The sequence below is a fragment of the Phacochoerus africanus genome, chromosome 2, assembly GCF_016906955.1.
Source record: "Phacochoerus africanus isolate WHEZ1 chromosome 2, ROS_Pafr_v1, whole genome shotgun sequence".
NCBI lineage: Eukaryota > Metazoa > Chordata > Mammalia > Artiodactyla > Suidae > Phacochoerus > Phacochoerus africanus.
Window position 1 is genome coordinate 37060429 of NC_062545.1, and position 19384 is coordinate 37079812.

Genomic DNA, 19384 nt, shown 5'->3' on the forward strand with positions numbered 1-19384 from the left:
GTTGCTTCAGTGGCTTGACATTGTGTAAGGACTCAGTGGACCAGATGTGAAGGATTACAGAAGTCCAGGGGAACTTGCTGGCATAAATTCCTAGGGACTTTGGGTTATTTTCCTAGTTTCTTTCCCTTCTCTTCACAGGTCCAATGGCCCTTTGTACTGCTGGACCCACTGCTTTGCCTCTGCCTCCCATCACTGAGAGTTTTTAGAGCTTTTGACTGCTAGCATATATAGTATACAGAAGAAAACACATGGACAAATGACAGAATCACAGTATCCCTGTAAGTGAATCAATTCCCTGGGCTTTAACTCCTTTTCAAAGGAAGCTTCATTTTTTTTAAAACAGACAAACAAAAAATCAGTTATATAAGGTAAAAGTACTCAGAACTAAAGCAATATCTATCCATCTACACTTCAGAGACAAAAACAAACTAGTAATACTCCCTTTTCACACCACTTAAGGCAGTCTGGCTATAGGGCAGTATCTCTGCACCAACCACTCTCAGCTGGGAAGATGGTCTGGCCTAGAATCTGAATGTGGAAGAAGGGAACGCTGCTTACCAATTTAACCAAATAAAAAATAAACCATTTTAACGTGCTGGCTTTTCGATTTTCTCCTTTCATCCTTGTATGTTCCATTCTTCCTTATTATTGACTTTATCATTTCCATTTCCTCTCACCTTCCTATTTTTTAAACTTTAGGGCACAAACCTTCTAGCTTCAAATTCATCACTACACGATCTCTCACTCCTATCAAGGCCCTCCTATCATTTTTGAACTGCATTTAATTCTCCCAACACCACCACCACCCCACTTCTTTTTCCCGGTAAACAAAGGAATGTCTCTTACGATGGCAAGGCATCTTTGATCTTCATGTGCGAGATGTCATTGTACAGGGCGATGGAAACGACCTCCTCCATGGGGCAAATGAGGCCGTACTCCTCGCACCCATTTTCAATGACCAGGGGATCAGACTTGTGAGGGTCAAACATGATGTTGTTAGGAGTGACGATCATGACGCCTCCAACCACACCCTGAGGAAAAAGACAGGACAGAGTTGAACAGGCGAGACGCCACCACCACAGAAGCTTTGCTTTTCTTTTTGCCTTTTTAGGGCCCCACCCATGGCATATGTAAGTTCCCCGGCTGGGGTCGAATCAGAGCTGCAGCTGCTGCCCTACACCATAGCCACAGCAACGCCAGATCCGAGCTGTGTCTTCGAGCTATATAGCATCTCACAGCAACGCCAGATCCCTAACACACTGAACAGAGCCAGGGATCGAACCCACATCCTCATGGATCCTAGTCAGGGTCGTTACCACTGAGACACAATGGGAACTCCCCACAGCAGTTTTAATGAACTCGAGTTGCCACTACATTGACTATGTGAACCACGGTATCCTACAGGACAACTGCACTCTCTCTACAAGGACTGGAAAAACAGGCTGAAGAAATGCAAAGGTGTGTGCTGAGGCAGACCAACAGATTGCCTCGCTGTGCCTGCTGCAATGGTACAACTTGGGTGGGATCTTGGGCTTCCCAGGAACATCTCAGATTCCCCAATTCCCTGTCTGTAAGAACAAAGGGCTGTCCCAGGTGCTCTCCTGCCTGAGAACTGGGTACTCTACAGTTCTCTCAGCACGCATTCACCACATGTCCAACAAGTGCGTGGTGGTGTGCTCTGGAAGCAGCTGGTTCAGAGCCACGGGGCCAAAGAACACTCATGATAGTTCACTCTAAAATGCTTACAAAGGGCACATTCAGCAAAATTCAACACAAATCAGAATATGAGATCTTTGCGGACAAAAGTGAATATATCTGAACTATGGAAACCGAAAGCAAACAGTAGCTTGGTGGAAACCCAAACAAAGCCTGCAACTTGGTCAGTTTACATGGTAGACCTTGCTGGCCACACAGATGTTATCTACCAGGGATGGCAGGATACAAATGACCCCCCACTTTAGGTAAATAATTTATTTTGATGCTCTTAATGAGTTTAGTGATCATCTTCGCAAAAAAAAGTGTTGCATTCCAGACATTACTTAATTCTTCACTGCAAAAGTTTTAAGTGCATATCAATAATGTATTTTCCTACCATTTGAACCTGGCAATGATGCCTCTACCATGAGCATAGGAATTCACTTTATATCATTACTCCTTCTTCAGAGGCTCACTAAAAGTTACATTTGTTCTATGTACAAAACACCAACAACCAAAAAACTGAAAACATGACATAACATTTATCATACCAGCTTCTCTAACAACAAATGGGTTGAGAACTTAACCATTTTCCAGTTTAGGTGTTAAATTCTTTACATGAATTAGCTTTTAATTATAACACACTAATTAGTTAAATTTTATTATTGTTCCTATTTTATAGCTGAGAGAAACGGAAGCTTAGGAAATTTAAATGCTTTGCCCATGGTCTCAGAACTAGTGATGACAGAGCTGGAGTTTAAATTCGGCGAGTCTGACTCTAGCATTTACTATGAAACATATTCTACACTATCTCCCTAACAATTTACAGGCTAAGAACCAAAATAGAAGTGACAAATCCAAGGTCACAAAGAATCGCATTTCCACTCAATGATCCTTCCCTTGGTAAGTAAAATGCCAGGGATCCAAGAGGGGACAGCTGAGAACTCTTAAGCTGAAAATTTGGGTAAGATATTTTCATGTAGCCTGTCTTCAGTAATTTGGAACCTAATTAGATTTTTCATAGATTTCAAGAAAAGGAAACAAATTTCATAGCCATATACCTTTCCATCGGTGAAGTATCGACAGTTCATTTTTAAAAATTTTACCACGCCTGGTTCATCTTCTTCAGAAGTAGATGATAAGACTCTCTCGATGGGTTTTAAGGCCTTTCTTGCTAAGTCAGCATCCTTCAGAAAGCAAAAATTTCCAAAATCAAATAGAAGCACTTTTTCAAAAGATTACTTATCTAATCATATGAATCAAGTCATCTGAGTTCCCTGTAAGTAACCTATTTCTATTTAAGTTGAACATAAAAAGGCAAACATCTTTCCTCCTTCAAAAATATCACAGATACCCAAGTCAAACTAAGATTTTACAAAAGTACTTATGCATGACCCCATACCTCATCAAATATCTTTAGAAAATACCTAACATGAAATAATTTATATTTGACTCATGGTTTAAATTCTTTGGAAAAAGGAGTAAAAGTAGAACAAATAAACTATCGCTCTCAATGAGAGTTTAACATCATACTTCTATGTAAACAAGGAATGCATTTCTGTCTTTGGGACCTTAAATGTGAACAGGTTTCTTCTCTCAACTAATGACAAACTACTTAACCCCACCTCTTGTGGGGGTGGGGAGAGTTTCAAATGAACCCATGAAAAATAACATGTAGCATTCTATTACTCAAAAGCTATGGTTGATAAATATGAGCTTGAGTGCACGACTGACATACATACAGGCAGTTTATCATATTCTGCATCTGATGATGATGGAGAGACAGTAGCACCAGGACTGGATGATGATAACCTTAAGGTACTGGAAGGAAAGTTGGCATCTGGCACAAAAAGAACCTGAGAATGGGAAAGAAAAGCTAGATGAGTCCCAAGAATCGGGCAAACCACGAGGCAGTTTTTATAGCACACAGCATCATTCTTGGTGCAATGACTAAGACCTAGTTGGCTTTCACAGAACTCCTGAGCAACCTGGGGTCTCACAGAGCAATCCATGAAACAATACTCAGCAATATGAATGTGTGCTGAACACAATGCAGGAGCTCACAGAAGGGGCGAGAAAGATGGGCAGGTATTCTGAATAGGTCAAATGAAGCACGTGGGTCCATGGGAAACTTTGAACAGTATGTAGGATTTGGATAGGAAGGGAAGAGCCTTTCAGGGAAGGCACTAATAGCACAAAGGAACAGAGCAAGATTAGCACCGGCATGCTTCCAAAAATAACACCTGGAGTTTCCCTCATAGCTTAGTGGTTAACAAACCCAATGAGTATCCATGAGGATGCAGGTTCAATCCATGGTCTTGCTCAGTGAGTTAAGGATCCAGCGTTGCTGTAAGCTGGGGTGTAGGTTGCAAACGTGGCTCAGATCTGGCATTCCTGTGCCTGTGGCATAGGCCGGCAGCTACAGCTCCGATTAGACCCCTAGCCTGGGAATCTCCATATGCCACAGGTATGGCCCTAAAAAAGCAAAAAATAAATAAAAAACAAATAAAATGCATTAAGATAAAGATGGAAAAATCAACATCAAAGAGAAATAAAATGAGGACCGATTATACTGAAAACACGTTCTCCAAAATTACCATGAAAACTGGCTCTAAGTTTCCAAATAACCAATGAGAAGAAACAGATATCCTAAGTTAGCAGAATTCAATGTCCCTAAAATAAAAAGTTTCTCAGAAGTACAAGTATTCTCCCATGAAATCTCATAGAAAAGTGTCTCATACTGAACCATTTGTCCCTGATGACAAACTGACGGTTTTGGAGGACTGTTCTTCACAACATCTTCGAAATGGGTCAGTGGCAAATGTCAACAGTTTAGAGTTCCTACTGTATAGCAAAGGGATCTATATTCAATATCCTATAATAAACTATAATGGAAAAGATTTTTTTTCTCTCTTTTTAGGGCCATACCTGAGGCATATAGAGGTTCTCAGGCTAGGGGTCGAATTGGAGCTACAGCTGCCAGCTTATGGCACAGCCACAGCAACATCAGATTGGAGCAGCATCTGCAACCTACACCATAGCTCACGGCAATGCCGGATCGTTAACCCACTGAGCAAGGCCAGGGATCAAAGGATACTAGACCAGTTTGTTATTGCTGAGCCACAATGAGAACTCCAGAAAAGAATATTTTGAAAAAGAATATATGTATAACTGAATCCTTTTATGTATAGTAAAAATCAACAACACTGTAAATCAACTGTACTTCAATTAAAAAAAAAAAAAAGGATTAGGAGTTCCCTGGTGACTCAGTGGGTTAAGGATCCAGCATTATCACTTCTGTGGCCTGGGTTCAACTCCTGGCCCAGGGAACTCCTACATGCCCTGGTCTGGGCAAAAAAAAAAAAAGTTTAGAGTTCCATAAAATCAGTTTACAGAAGGCTAAAATAACATGGTCTTGGTATACAGCTCTCTTATTTATTGCATGTATCTAGACTAGAGGGATGAATAGATATCATTTCTTCATCCTCCATTAATATTTTTCGTACCTGAGCTTTTGACAAGCGTTGGGCAACATAGGTTGAGGTTTCATTGTTTTATATTCTCTATGTCAAATCAACATGAACGCTTAAACAGTTCATTGCGCCATGGATGGAAGTGACAGCAGAACACTGGGAAGCTCAACCAGAATATGTTCTGCCTTAACATGGAAGTGTTCCTGGATCACTCTTCTCAATTCCTGATCTGTGCCAGCAAAACTGTGAGTATAGCCAGCTCCTGGGACAATCAACAGCACATAACTGCTTAGTTCTATGAGGGTAAGACAGCACAGTAAAGGCTAGAAGGGACATCTGAGATAAAGCAGCGCAGCCCCTCATTTCAGAGCTAAGGAAATGGAGGTCAAAAAAGGAAGTGACGTGCCCAGGTCAAAGGAAATGAGGCTCTGGGGCAAACTGGATTAAACTGAAACTTGTCATTCTCGATTCGACATTCTAAGAATATCTGTATGAAATGCTACAAGGAGAAAGTTATATTAATTTAGCTTTTCTGGATGGAAGCATCTATAACATAAATAGTTAAATAAACTGGTTTAATTATTTGCAAATCATTCATCTCTGATCAGTTCATAAGTACCAGGATGTGTTCAGAAGTCTTGGATCTAAATGAAAGACTAAAACAACACACAGTATCATTGATGATAATCCTGTGACACTAAGAGTAAGTCATTAAAAATGGCAATAAAAATAAATGCACAATTTCTAGAGTAAAGGTCAACAAGAAAATCATTACCTGGCCTGGAACAATAGTATGTGTGAAAAGCTTATTCAGCTCCACTAGTTTATTGGGAGTGATGTTAAATTTCAGTGCTATAGAGTTTAGGGTGTCCTGGATTTCAGCCTAGAATAATCAAACAAACAAGATTCAAAACACAGAGCAAAAACAAACAAAATCTTCCTTTCAATAGTCAACAGTAATCATTTGTGATATGCAAACATACATCCAAAGGTATTATGAAAAAAGTGAACAGACGTTCAATTCTTAATAAAAAGTCTTGAATATTATTCATTTCTGGACTCCCTTATCTTCAGATTTCACTGTCTAATAGATTTCTAAGCTTACTCTGGTACAATTTGGGGGTATGGAGTAGAGAGAGGGTTCATGAGGTATAATACAAAACTAAGAAGAAACAGAACATACACACAGTACTGCTAATAGGGGAAATGGGACTGCTCTCTCCCTCTTTGCATTTTTCTGTCTATTCACCTGTCTCTTCACTGCACTTTAGGCTCCTGGATTGTAGCCTGTTAGTGGCCCTTTTCCCCTAACTCACAGAAGGCACTTAAATATTTGATAAATGAATAGAAATGAATGCAGTGAAAGGCAGGGAAATCATCCAAGAACTTCAGCTTAGCTACTAGAAATTATTCACCGACTTTAAAATGAGTTTCCCCTGGTCAGCCAAATTAATGTTACCTCTAAAACTTGTGACATCTGTCTCAAGTGGATGCTTCTTTCCTTCTCTAATAGAGGGGGAATAGGAATAAAGAGGGCAGGAAGAAGATGTGAAACTTCACAGAGAAAAAGCTCCACCCAAAAAGAAGTCTGCTGCCTCTGGTCAGGTCAACTGCCCAGGACAGACTCCCTATCCAGGGTCCCTGGATGGGACTTGTTAGTAGGAACTCACTCTGCAGAATGTCACAGAGAAGTTCCCAATTATAGCCCTGAGTCAACACTAGTGGCTGTCCCTATAAGAAGAACTGGCTTTACCAGAGGAGGCTTGACTTATGGGTGGAGATTGGTGGTGGCTTCAGAAAGTTGTGGACAGGTGAAAAGATACTTGCCACTCACTGCCCTTGAGGATTAAAAACCCACCAACAGGAAGAACTATCTCAGGCTAACCAAGGTCCTAGGTACAGATTGCACTAAAATTACCTCAAAGCATTTCTGGAACAAGATGTAAATTAATATAATTTTAAAATCATTGAAAACTTAAAATATGCCCCTACCTCTACCCTGAACAAAATCACTTGTACTAAAAATGGAAAAAATGTTTGAAATATACATATATATGTATATTCAAAATGTTACATATTTACATAATATATTAAAATCCAGGGGTATTCCAGGGTTTAGAGTCAGTAAAAGACATAGATTCATAATACAGACTAGAGCCAACTGTTGGATCTGAAGTCTGTATCTGCCCCTTGCCAGCTTGTGCCCTTGGGTCATTTGGTTAACTTTTCTGTACCTTGATTTCTTTATTCAAATAGGGACCATGCAATTGTAATTTCTACTTTAGAGCACTAACTCCATGCAAATGATCAATACATTTGCTTTGTGTTTTCATGCAAAAACTTGAAGATACTATGTATAAGGGGTTCAGGGAAGGACAGAAACTTTCAACAATCAGGAATTATTACAATCAGGATAAGATATACATATAAACCCAAATTACAGATGCTGGGAGGAATACTGGTATCATTAAATACTTGAAAATAAACAAAATTCTTGAATAGCCACAGCTGTGGAGCAACACAAGCAATCTGGTAAGTGGTTTTGGTCATGATTCTCTAAACACGAACTTACGGATCATCTTTTATTTCCAATGATAAGTAAACAAAATAACCTGCCAACTAAAACTAATTTCTATAACATAAATCAGCGGGCAGATCTGTATTACTAATTCGACCACTTACTTATATGAATTAATGTGGGGTTGATTATTTCACTCTTACAGCATTGCTTAGTCTATGCCATGGGAAGCATCTCCTAGCAAACAATACTACTCATTTCCTTGGAGGGGCTTGTGAATCACACTGCTGGATACATACATGGCTTTAGAAGTAATACTGTTATTAATGATAAATAATCCAGCACCGCCTCAGTATCTTCTATGAAGTAAGGCACCATGCTAGGTGTTACGGAGAATCAACAAATATTGTAGACAGTGGTAATGTAAGATATATAACCATCCCAAATCCTTTCTGGAGGGGACCAAGCCTATCAACTACAGAAAGATGCCTAAGGATGTTCTCAGAGCACCAGGCATGAAATGCCAGTGCAGGGGCTTTTCAATGTGACCCTACAGAGACTTGGAGAAGATTTACCATTACAGATGAAATGCCAGGGAAAGACAAGTCTTGCTGTTTGTGTAATACAGACCCTGGCATGGCACACAAACAATGAGTAAAAAATAAACACACATGAGGAAAATACAAGGGCAATGGCAACAGCATTTAATTTCTTCCCTAGAAGTCACAACACTCCCCGGCAATGTTAGTTCAAAGCGAATTAAAACAGATCCCTAGCCAAATGCCCACTCTGTATCAGGCCTGGGATGAGGACACAGCTCCTGGCCTCCAAGAGCTCAGGGAGCAAGGAGAGAGGCGAGTACATGGCACACAAGGAGGAGGGAGCAGTAGCGGACACACACATCGTATTACTCATGTGTTGATACAACCATATGGAGGCCTATATCCTGCAAGCACCATCAATAGAATGGTGACCAAAAAGAGGTCTAGTTTCTCTTCACAGGCATGTAAATTAAGGCACAAGATAGACATTAAAGTAACAACCATACTAGTGAGTCAATAATGTTAAACTGAGATAAATTATGTAAAGGAAGATGAGTCAGTGAGGGAGTAAAATGAAGGGATCCGGCTTCAATTTGCCGGATGGTCCCAGAAAGGAAGCATGCACATGGAGGGTGATAGGAAGAAGATGGTAAGGATAAGGTTCTGGTTTGTAGGAATGGACGGATGATGGCGCCACTGCTTTTTGACAAAATAGGAAGCTTGGAGGTCAAAGTGGATATGTTGAGCAGACAACTTAATCTATAGTCTGGGAACTCAGAAAGCACATCTGGGATGGAGACCTAAAATTGGCCATCAATGGCATATCAAAGGTCATTCAAGTAACAGGTTTACATGAGTTTGCCCAGGGTAAAAATAAGGAAGGAAGAGAAATGAGTTAGAATGGGTCTTAAAGAGGAGTTCCCATTGTGGCTCAGTGATTAACGAACCAACTAGCACCTATGAGGACACAGGTTCGATCCTTGGCCTCGCTCAGTGGGTTAAGGATCCAGCATCGCTGTGAGCTGCGGTGTAGGTCACAATCGCAGCTTGGATCCCGCATTGCTGTGGCTGTGGCATAATGTAGGCCAGTGGCTACAGCTCTGACTAAACCCCTAGGTTGGGAGCCTCCATGTGCCATGGGTGTGGCCCTAAAAAAAATAAAAAAGAATGGGTCTTAAGGAGCTTTGCTATTTAATGGCTACACAAGAGGAAGGCAGCAAGGGGGCAGGATGTGTCAGGAAGCAACATTATGTAAATCTAGTGATATTAAATCTTCATATTACCTATTTATACTTACAGTGTACTCCATAGTACCATGGGGCTTCTGAACCACCATCTTCTTTTCTTTTTTATCGTGTGTTTTGTTTTGATTGTCATCTGAAGAACAAAAGGGATGTAAGCAAATGATTTCATTTTTTAGGAATTGAGGGTAGGGTCACATAAAATATATTAAAACCCACTTTGAAATTGATTTTGAGAAAAAAAGAATCTAAAGGGGAGTTCCCATCGTGGCTCAGCGGTTAAGGAATCCGACTAGGAACGATGAGGTTGCGGGTTTGATCCCTGGCCTTGCTCAGTGGGTTAAGGATCCGGCGTTGCCGTGATCTGTGGTATAGGTCACAGACTTGGCTTGGATCCTCTGTTGGGGTGGCTCTGGTGTAGGCTGGTGGCTACAGCTCCGATGAGACCCCTAGCCTGGGAACTTCCATATGCCATAGGAGCGGCCCAAGAAATAGCAAAAAGACAAAAAAAAAAAAAAAAGAAAAAGAAACTAAAGGAAAAATGGACTAAAGGCACAAACAGATCATACTCATAAAAATATATTGTTCATCAAGGAGTCCTTGAATAGATGATTAATGTTCATCATAATCAAATAGTACAAACAATAATGAGTTTCTGTTGTATAGTTATTAAAGGATTAGTTTAAATGATGAAGTATAATGAGGAAGTTAAAGTAAAACTAGTACAGTCACAATATAAACAATATATAATGTAAACCATTGTAGCACTTTAAGAAGGTGGTTTGTCCATATGTAACAAATGCCATAAAAACGTTTATCTTTTGACTCAGTAATCTTTCCCTTATCTATCCTAAAGAAAAATTCAAAAGAAAAATGCTATGCACAGCATGTGTTTACTGCAATATTATTTTTAATAATGGAAACATGGAAAAACCTATACGTCCAACAACATATTAAGTAGGACCATAGATTTTGTGGTTTTTAAAGGTCAAAATGGCCAACCTGGAGTTCCTGTTATGGCTCAGCAGTAGTGAACATGAGTAGCATCCATGAGGATGCAGGTTCAATCCCTGGCCTCCCTCAGTGAGGTAAGGATCTGGCATTGCTGTGAGTTGTGGTACAGGTCATAGGCATGACTCAGATCCCGTGTTGTTGTGGCTGTGGCATAGGTCGGCAGCTGCAGCTCCAATTCGACCCCTAGCCTGGGACCTTCCATATGCTATGGGTGTGGCCCTAAAAAGGACCAAAACGCCCCCCCAGACCAAAAAAAAAAAAACAAAAAAAAAAACGGTCAACCTAATAGTTTGGCAGCTGCACATGATTCAACCTAATTGTTATGATTAAACACATTTTAATATAATCAACCCAGACATCGAAAACTAGAGAGACATAGTTCAAATGGATACCAATTTAAGTGACAAAAAATACAAAACCTAATTCACGATGAAAAGATGCTCTTACTTGCACGATATCAGAAAAATGCAAATTAAGACAGTGTATCGTGTTACATCTATTAGCATGACAAAAATCAGGAAGCTGGATGATTCTAGTGTTGACAAAGATGTGAACTGCTCCTAGGAATGTACACTGATACAGACATTCATTCCATCAGAGTAAGTGTACATAGCCCATCTGACTCAGCAAACCAGCTCATAGACATCCATGCTCCCCTGGGAGACATCATAAAGTGACCTGTTTGAGGGTGTACACAGCAGCCTTACCTGCGGCGGTGGGAAGCAGGAGGGTGAGCCAAACATGCTCTGGGATTCTAGGCAGTAATTAGATACAACAAGCTGGAGTACACACTGCAACGTTTATATCGAGAGAGAAAGAATGGGATGTGCAGAACGATAACATTATGTACATTTAAAAAAGGTGCACGCAAAAATACAAACTCTCTTCAAGGCCACATTCAAGTAAAAGACTATGCACACTGAACACACTAGAATGGAGTGGAGCAGACAGAGAAATGTGGGTGCAGAATGAGGATAAACAGGAACTCAGGAATCAGCAGCAAGGGGTCCAGGTCTGACCAGTGATGACAAGCCATGAGCTCTGACGTGTGATTAACACATCCCTCTAAGTCTAAGGTCCTATAATCTCCCCGCCCCCCCACACGGACCAACAATATCATCTACACAACAAACATTGGTGAACTGCGTGAGAACTGGAAAGTAACACAGAAAATATTTAAAAGCAGATGAATGCCATGTGAATTAAGTATTTCCTTTATGCTATTTTAACATTAAGAACCAAGAAAAAATAATAAATGCTGCTATTAGAGTCCTTTTCTGGTGATTTAACCAGAGACACTGTGAAAATCCCTCTGGCCCGTAAAAAGTGACCTCCCTTTTTTCAGGGGAGCACACCTAAATCACCTTAGGAAGGACCACACTGCGTTTTAGATCTCCAGCCTCTGCAGATTAGGAGCTTCCCCACAGCCTTCTGAAAAGCCCAATCGTAGTGGTTTAGAACTCTCGAGACCTACCTGGTGTTCCCTCCTTTTAATATCTCAGCTCCACACTCTGTCCCACATGACTGCCCTTCTCCGTGTCACCATAAACAGCTGTCCCTTTAGGTCTGCATGTTTTCAGCACAGTCTTTGTATTCTTCTGTAGGTGCTTCCTATTTCTAGAGTCTAAGTGGCTGCTTCCCACCCAGGCAGCTCTGGTCCCTGCCCTTCCATCTGCTGTGCCTAATTCTCTCTGGCCCCACTGGGGGTACTGCCACCAAATCATGAGCGTTCCCGTATTGTTCAGCTGCCAAGGAAAAACAGGTGCTGGCTGAACTTTTCAGGGTAAAGTCTTAACTATGTACACCTGAAATACTATGAAAAGTAAATTACTTTCCTTTGGTACAGGTGGGTGGGTCAGAAAAATGGCAAACAGGGTAATATTACAAAAAGAAAAAAAAAGCCAAAAACCTTTCCTCCAGGGTCTAAGATTTTGAAATACTCGAGGAAAGGACCACAACGTACCCATCTTTGAACGTCTTGTGCCTTCACGTGATACCCATTATATATGCATGCATGAGCTTTCCAATACAGATCAAGGAGCCCAACATGTTGGATTGCAGGCAACAACGTTTCACTGATAGATCATCACACCAGAAAACCATCTGAACCAATCAGCCATAAACTGAACACTGTCTTACAGTTGATGGAATATAGAAAGCAGAGAACTGGCACATGCTAAGGACTTGACTGAACTGTCTTTATATCATTATAGCATAAGATCAGGTTTTGCACTGCTTCTCAAATATTTTTTTTTGCAGCAAGTCTTAAAGACGGCCAAAAAAAAAAAAAAAAAGATGGCCAGCTATTGTCTTGGTAAGTGAAGCTCATAGCTGTGCGATATCAACCCTCATAGCTGTGCAATATTAAACATGTCACTTGATATATTTATGTCTCCATTTCCTTATCTCTAAAATGAAGATCTCACAAAGTTGTTTGAGAGATTAAATGAGATAATAGATGGTGTTTTTATCTCAGAGCCTGGCACAAGTTAAGTATTTAATAAATGCTATTAATAATAACGCAGTCAACATAAGTAAGCAGCAATTAGAATAGGGTAGGGTGTTGGAAGAATTACACCCTAAGCAAAAAGGTATCATTCCAGAACATAGGAGTGAATTATGACATATATTATGTCACACACACACACACACACACGCAGGCACACATTCTTTTTCTCATATTATCTTCCATCATGTTCTATCCCAAGAGATTGGATATAGTTCCCTGCATACATTAGGATCTCATTGCATATCCATTCTAAATATAATAGTTTGCATCTACTAACCCCAAACTCCCAGTCCATCCCACTCCCTTCCCCTCCCCCCTTGACAACCAGAGGAAGAAAGGAAGGAACAGACTCACAGACATTATATTTTTACAAAGAACAAAATTTTAAAAAATCCAACTGTTAGAAAACTAAGAATAAGAATGAATGTCCTTACATGATGAAAAATGTTGTTACTCTTTGATATTCATTAGAAATATGCTTCTGAACAAGCAGTGGGTTCCTAAAGAGTGTATATCAAAAGAAATTTCCTCATAAGAGCAAAAACTGAATGAGTTCATGATATCACTTCCAGGACTGCAGGGGCTCGTTCATCATCTAAACGCAGCCTGAACTAAAGCACTAGTGAGGCCCCCACCCCAGCCTTAGAGAAGAAGGATTGCAGGGTGTGCAGTGGAAGAGAGACCCACAAGCACTGGCTCCACCCATTCTTTTTATTCCTGTTGTTCTGTGAAGACAAGTGCCTGAGAGCACTTCCAGAGAAGCTTTTAAGGCTTCTGGGCATAATATCTCCCATTCCACTAAACTACAACAAAGAGACTAACCTAATGTGATGCAAGGCTAAACCACAAGTATTTAAGGTCATAAAAATAAACTCTGTAGTGGAGATGAAAGCAGAAACACTTCAAACATAAGGAGACAGCCTGGAAACCCGGAAGAGGAAGAGGGGACCCCTGCCATTTTCAGGAGGCCATCTTTTCTTTCTGTAAGGCAACACGTGTGCAGAAAGGACACCAGGCACCCACTTGTTCCCTGATGGCCTCTAGAAATTATAAGCACTATAAGCACACTTCTAAATGCTCCAAAAGTATACCTGAGTAAATGGAGGTGAATTCTTGTAACAGAAATATAAAAAGTAAAACACTAACCAAAATAAATGCAGGAATTCCTACCATCAAGTTTATACTCAACTTTGTTCTGGAATCTCTAGTCAAAAAAGCAACACATAAAAGAGTTTTGACTACTGGAAAGAAAGAAATGAAAATCTAATTATTAGCAGATGAATTATCTACCTATAGAGCAAACATCATAAAAACCTTCAGAAATCATAAAGCGGTTCAGTAAGGTGGCCAGATTTGTCTTTTATACATATGATAGAAATGTATTTGGAAAAGTCCCAGGCACAATGGTATCAAACTAGAAAATACCTAGGAGTGAATACAGCGAGATAATGGCAAGAGATACATAAAGGAATTTGTAAAGGTTCTCTGAAGTCTACAGATGGAAGCTTGACTAAATGGTGATATATACACAATATTCCTAAATAGGAAATCTCATTCCTGTGAATATTTCACTTTCTCTTCAAATTAATTTTTAAATTTAATGCAATCTAGGTCACAAGATAAAAAACATTTTGGAGAGGGGAAACATGTCAAGTTGAAAACCAGGTTTACCCAGAAGCATTAAATACATAAGACTCTCCAAAATTATTTTTGAAAGAGAAATGAGGGATGAGGATAGGTATACTGTATTGATGCTAAAACACATGATTATAAAGCCACAGCAATTAAAATATTATGGTGAAATAACTAAAAATAGAGTTGTATTGAAAGAATTTCATGTAAAATAAAAGTGCCTTTATAAAGCAGAAAGAAAAGGCTGAGTTTTCACATAAATGTCTTAACTCCACGTTACAGAGGAGGCTCTGGCATCAGGCAGAGTCTCCCTCTGTCCCTGGCTCACAGTGTGACCTTGGACAAGCGACTTTACTTAATCAGAGACAGTTTCCCAGGGCGTAAAACAGGAATGCTAACTGGACTCCCACAGAGGGTCAGTGTAAGGGTGAGATTGTGTAAAGCTCTCTGCCGTGTGTGAAGAAAAGGCTCAGGCAACCTTAAGGATTATTACGAAGTGATGTTGGTGAACTAGCTTACATCTGGAGAAAAACCCAGATCACTCTCAAATCAATGCAGATGGATCAAAGATTTAATAGTAAAAAGTAAAGTCATAAATGTCTTTGAAGAAACCTGTTGTGGCTCAGTGGGTTAAGTATCCAACTAGTATCCACTAGGATGCAGGTTCTCTTCCTGGCCTCGTTCAGTGGGTTAAGGATCCGGCATTGCCATGAGCCGCGGTGTAGGTTGCAGACACAGCTCGGATCTGGCATTGCTGTGGCTCTGGCATAGGACAGCAGCTGCAGCTCTGATTCAACCCCTGGCCTGGGAACTTCCATATGCTGTGGGTTTGGGCCTAAAAAGACAAAAAAAAAAAAAAAGAAAAGAATGAAAGAAAGAAAAAAAGGTAGGAATTAAAGAAGTAACATCTACCTTACTGGTGATTATACACCCCATGCAATGCAACTAAAATATTAAATATTATTATTTAGTATTCTAAGCATAACTTCTAAAATACCTGAATCACTGTTAACAATAAAATTTTAAATAGCTACGTCATGAAGAGCCTTCCTCTCCTGAGCGTAGAGGGGGCAGGACTGTGAGGAAGAACCCTCTACTCCAGGGAACTCTATATTTCATCCTCTGTTGACACAAAGGGAAACCAGGGATTATTTTCCTTCCTTTAAGCACTACACAGGCACGACAGTCTTTGACCAAAATGAGTCACACAGAAGCAAAACCTCAACTGGGAGAAGGGCAGAGGAGTTGCCCACCACAGAACGTTCTTACCTCAGAGCTCAGTACCTGCCTCGGCTCTGAGCAAGCCCTCAATTTTTTTGTGGAATGAATAAACTAGTCTCACTCTGACTCCGAAGAACCAGGTTATTTTGGTTGTTCCATCGACATTTGATGTCGCTGTAAGAACAGTGAGTGTTCTGAATGTAACTACATATGTGACAAGGTCAAGAGGTTAAGTCCAGAGAGAACTTTCAACCTTATCATCAGTTACTACAGCTCTGGGGAAAAGGAAGGAAATTCCGTGTATAGCTAACTTTTTCTTCCTTACTAAGATCCAACCATGTTCTTGGGGCAGTGGAAAAAACATTAAAATCTTATTTACTAACTTTTTGCCTTAATTTTCTCTCAGAGTTGATTCAGGGGAAGCAGACTGATGTGGGAGGCTTCACTCGGGCTTTGGTACCAGACAGCTGGGCTTGAACCCTACTTCATGCTGGCCCTCGGTGGGACCTCTTGCAGGCTTTTCAGCTTCTAGGTGTTCTCACTTGTAAAGGAGGCTACTGCTGCCTGCAGTAGATCATGATGAGTAGGAAATTAATGAAATAAAGCATCTAGTCCACAGGAGATATTCACCCAGAACAGAACCTCTCTGCTTTTCCTCAAGCCTGGATACTGCTTCTCCTCTCCTTCTCATGCTCTTTCCCACCTTCTGAAAACTCTTTCAAAATGGCTTTTGTTTTTCTTTTTTATAAATGGATCTAGGGCTTAATTGAGTAAATTTAAACTTTAGGAGAAAGTTGAGGAACTATGAAAAATAGTTCTATATGAATCAAAACTATATATGGTCGGAGTTCCCGTTGTGGCACAGTGGAAATGAATCCAACTAGTAACCATGAGGTTGCGGGTTCGATCCCTGGCCTTGCTCAGTGGGTAAAGGATCCAGTGTTGCTGTAAGCTGTGGTGTAGGCCAACAGCTGTAGCTCGAGTTCAGTCCCCAGTATGGGAATCTCCAAATGCTATAGGTGTGGCCCTAAAAAGGGGGAAAAAAAAACCCCTATATATAATCATCTTAAAATACAGTTGAACAGGAGTTCTCGCCATGGCTCAGCAGTAACAAACCTGACTAGGAAGGATTTCTGAGAACATGGGTTCGACCCCGGCCTTGCTCAGTGGGTTAAGGATCTGGTGTTGCCATGAACTGTGGTGTAGGTTGTAGACATGGCTCGGATCCCGCATTGCGGTGGCTGTGGCTGTGGCTGGCAGCTGCAGCTCCAATTCAGCCCCTAGCCTGGGAACTTCCATATGCTGTGAGTGCCACCCTAAAAAGACCGAAAAACAAACAAACAAACAAACAAAAAACCAGTTGAACAAAAGAAGAAAATATCAATCACCCGTTTTATCCCCATTGAGAGAGAACCAATGTTGCATTCTGGTAAATACACCTCCAGTAGCTCACTTCTTTTAAACAAAAACAGAGTCATGATCTGTACACTATTGCCAAACTGCTTTTCTACAAAATTTCCCACGTGACTGACTGTGTTCCTCCGTCATTAAAAAGAGGCACAGAGTATTCCACTTTAAGTTATTTATGTTATTTTTACTTTCCCACTATTTTAAACAAGGAAGTGATAGTCACTGTAGTCAAATCTATTATGCTCATGATCATTTCCTTAGGGTAAGTTTCTGCAAACAGAATTGTTGGGTCAAAGGGCATGCAAAAGTAAAGCTCTGGATAAAAATGGCCAAAATGCCTTCTAAAAAAAAAAAAAAAAATCCAACCACATTACTCTCCCACCAGCAATATATTGAGTGTTTTTCCCTTGCACACTCCCCAGTTCACTTCTAATTTGATTTTTCTTTCTTTCTTTCTTTTTTTTGGTAGGCTAAGTATTTATTTATTTTATATAATGATTTTTGTTTTTTTCATTATAGCTGGTTTACAGTGTTCTGTCAATTTTCTACTGTACAGCATGGTGACCCAGTTACACATACAAGTATAGATTCTTTTAATTTGATTTTTCAAACTCACTCAAACTGAAAAATCACTCACCTTATTTAGTCTAATCTCTTGTCCTCCCCTCAGCCCAAACCACATTTGGGTGTTTCTTTTACAAAGATTTCTCATAATACAAATGTGATCTCACACTCTGACAAGCTGGATAGGAAATGAGATTTGCATGATGCCCACGACTATGATCATAACAGGACTAGACTCGGAACTCACAGGACAGCAGTAGACACAGCTGCTGGGTTCCATGACTAAAATGGATTACAACACACTGTGTTAACGGGAGGGTTGGAGTTGTGAGAAGAAAAGGAGGGGGTTCCCTTTAGGTCCCTTAAGTGACACTCTCAGCCAGGTGGCCAGGGGCTGTGAAGGTGTGAGGGAAATGGAAAAGTTGCTAAGAGAGTAGATCTTAACTGTTCTCACCACACAGAAGAAATGGAATTGTGTGACCAGAAGAAGGTGTTAGCTAATGTTATGGTGGTAATTATTTTGCAACATATCCATGTATCAAATTGCTGTATACACAACGTTATGTCCATTTTATCTCAATAAAGCTGGAAGAAAACAATTACGATGCCTTTTTATATTCATGCTTATAACCATATTTATGTATTTTTCACTTCGTGTTTAACTAGTTGCAATGCTGACCGCCAATTCTTCCATAAAATGACATTTTCCCTCTGTCTCTTTTTTTTTTTTCTTTTGGCAGCTGCAGCATGTGGAAGTTCTCAGGCCAGGGAATGAACTTGTACCACAGCAGAGACAATCCTAGATCCTTAACCTGCTGTGCCACCAAGGCACTCCAATTTTTTCATTCTTGAGGACTACATTTTGACATGTATCTCAGAAAAGAATATCCCTTCCTCTCACTAACTCTGTTTTAGGAGAGCTATGACACAAACAGTATGTTTTCTGAGACCTTAGTATGTCTGAGGATATCTCTTGTTCTCTTTGAGCCTGAAAAGCAACTCTCTTCACAATTCTGAAGGTTTAATTCCTCTGGTTTTCACTACTGTGGAGGAGTCTGTGCCTCTCTTCTTTGCTCCTTTGTAGGCAACATTTTTAAAAAGTTTTCTTTTTTTTTTCCTTTTTTTTTTTCTTTTCTTTCTTTCTTTTTTTTTTTTTTTTTTGCCTGTTGTTCGTTTGTTTGACCATTTAACCATGCCACAGTTTATCTGAGGGCAGTTCCCCCCTTAATTCTGCTTAACTAGGAACCATGAGGTTGCGGGTTCGATCCCTGGCCTTGCTCAGCGGGCTAAGGATCCAGCGTTGCTGTGACCTATAGTGTAGGTCGCAGATGGGGCTCAGACCCTGCATTGCTGTGGCTGTGGTGTAGGCTGGCTGCAACAGCTCCAATTAGACCCCTAGCCTGGGAACCTCCATATGCCTCGGGAAGTGGTCCTAGAAAAAGGCAAAAAGACAAAAAAAAAAAAAGAAAGATTCTACCTAAATATGGTGAGCTCTTCTGATTTCTTAAGTCCGGTATGAGTTTTAGCTCCCAAAAGCATTCTTCTTATGCTAAGTCTGATGACTA

General features: G+C 40.3%; 1 protein-coding gene across 13 annotated transcripts in view; it reads right to left on the reverse strand.

The window, feature by feature from the left end:
• Positions 1-19384, reverse strand: part of NCOA7 (nuclear receptor coactivator 7) — a 151814-nt gene that overhangs the window by 53023 nt on the left and 79407 nt on the right. For all 13 annotated transcript variants that reach the window (XR_007132025.1, XM_047759289.1, XM_047759223.1 and 10 more), the window contains 5 exons: positions 9526-9605; positions 5944-6051; positions 3438-3551; positions 2757-2882; positions 847-1031 (listed from right to left, as the gene is read on the reverse strand). Coding sequence is in view for 12 of the 13 variants with exons in the window: in XM_047759289.1 (XP_047615245.1) it covers positions 847-1031; positions 2757-2882; positions 3438-3551; positions 5944-6051; positions 9526-9605 (613 nt within the window). In the remaining variant the exon portion in view is untranslated. The remainder of the gene's footprint in view (positions 1-846; positions 1032-2756; positions 2883-3437; positions 3552-5943; positions 6052-9525; positions 9606-19384) is intronic.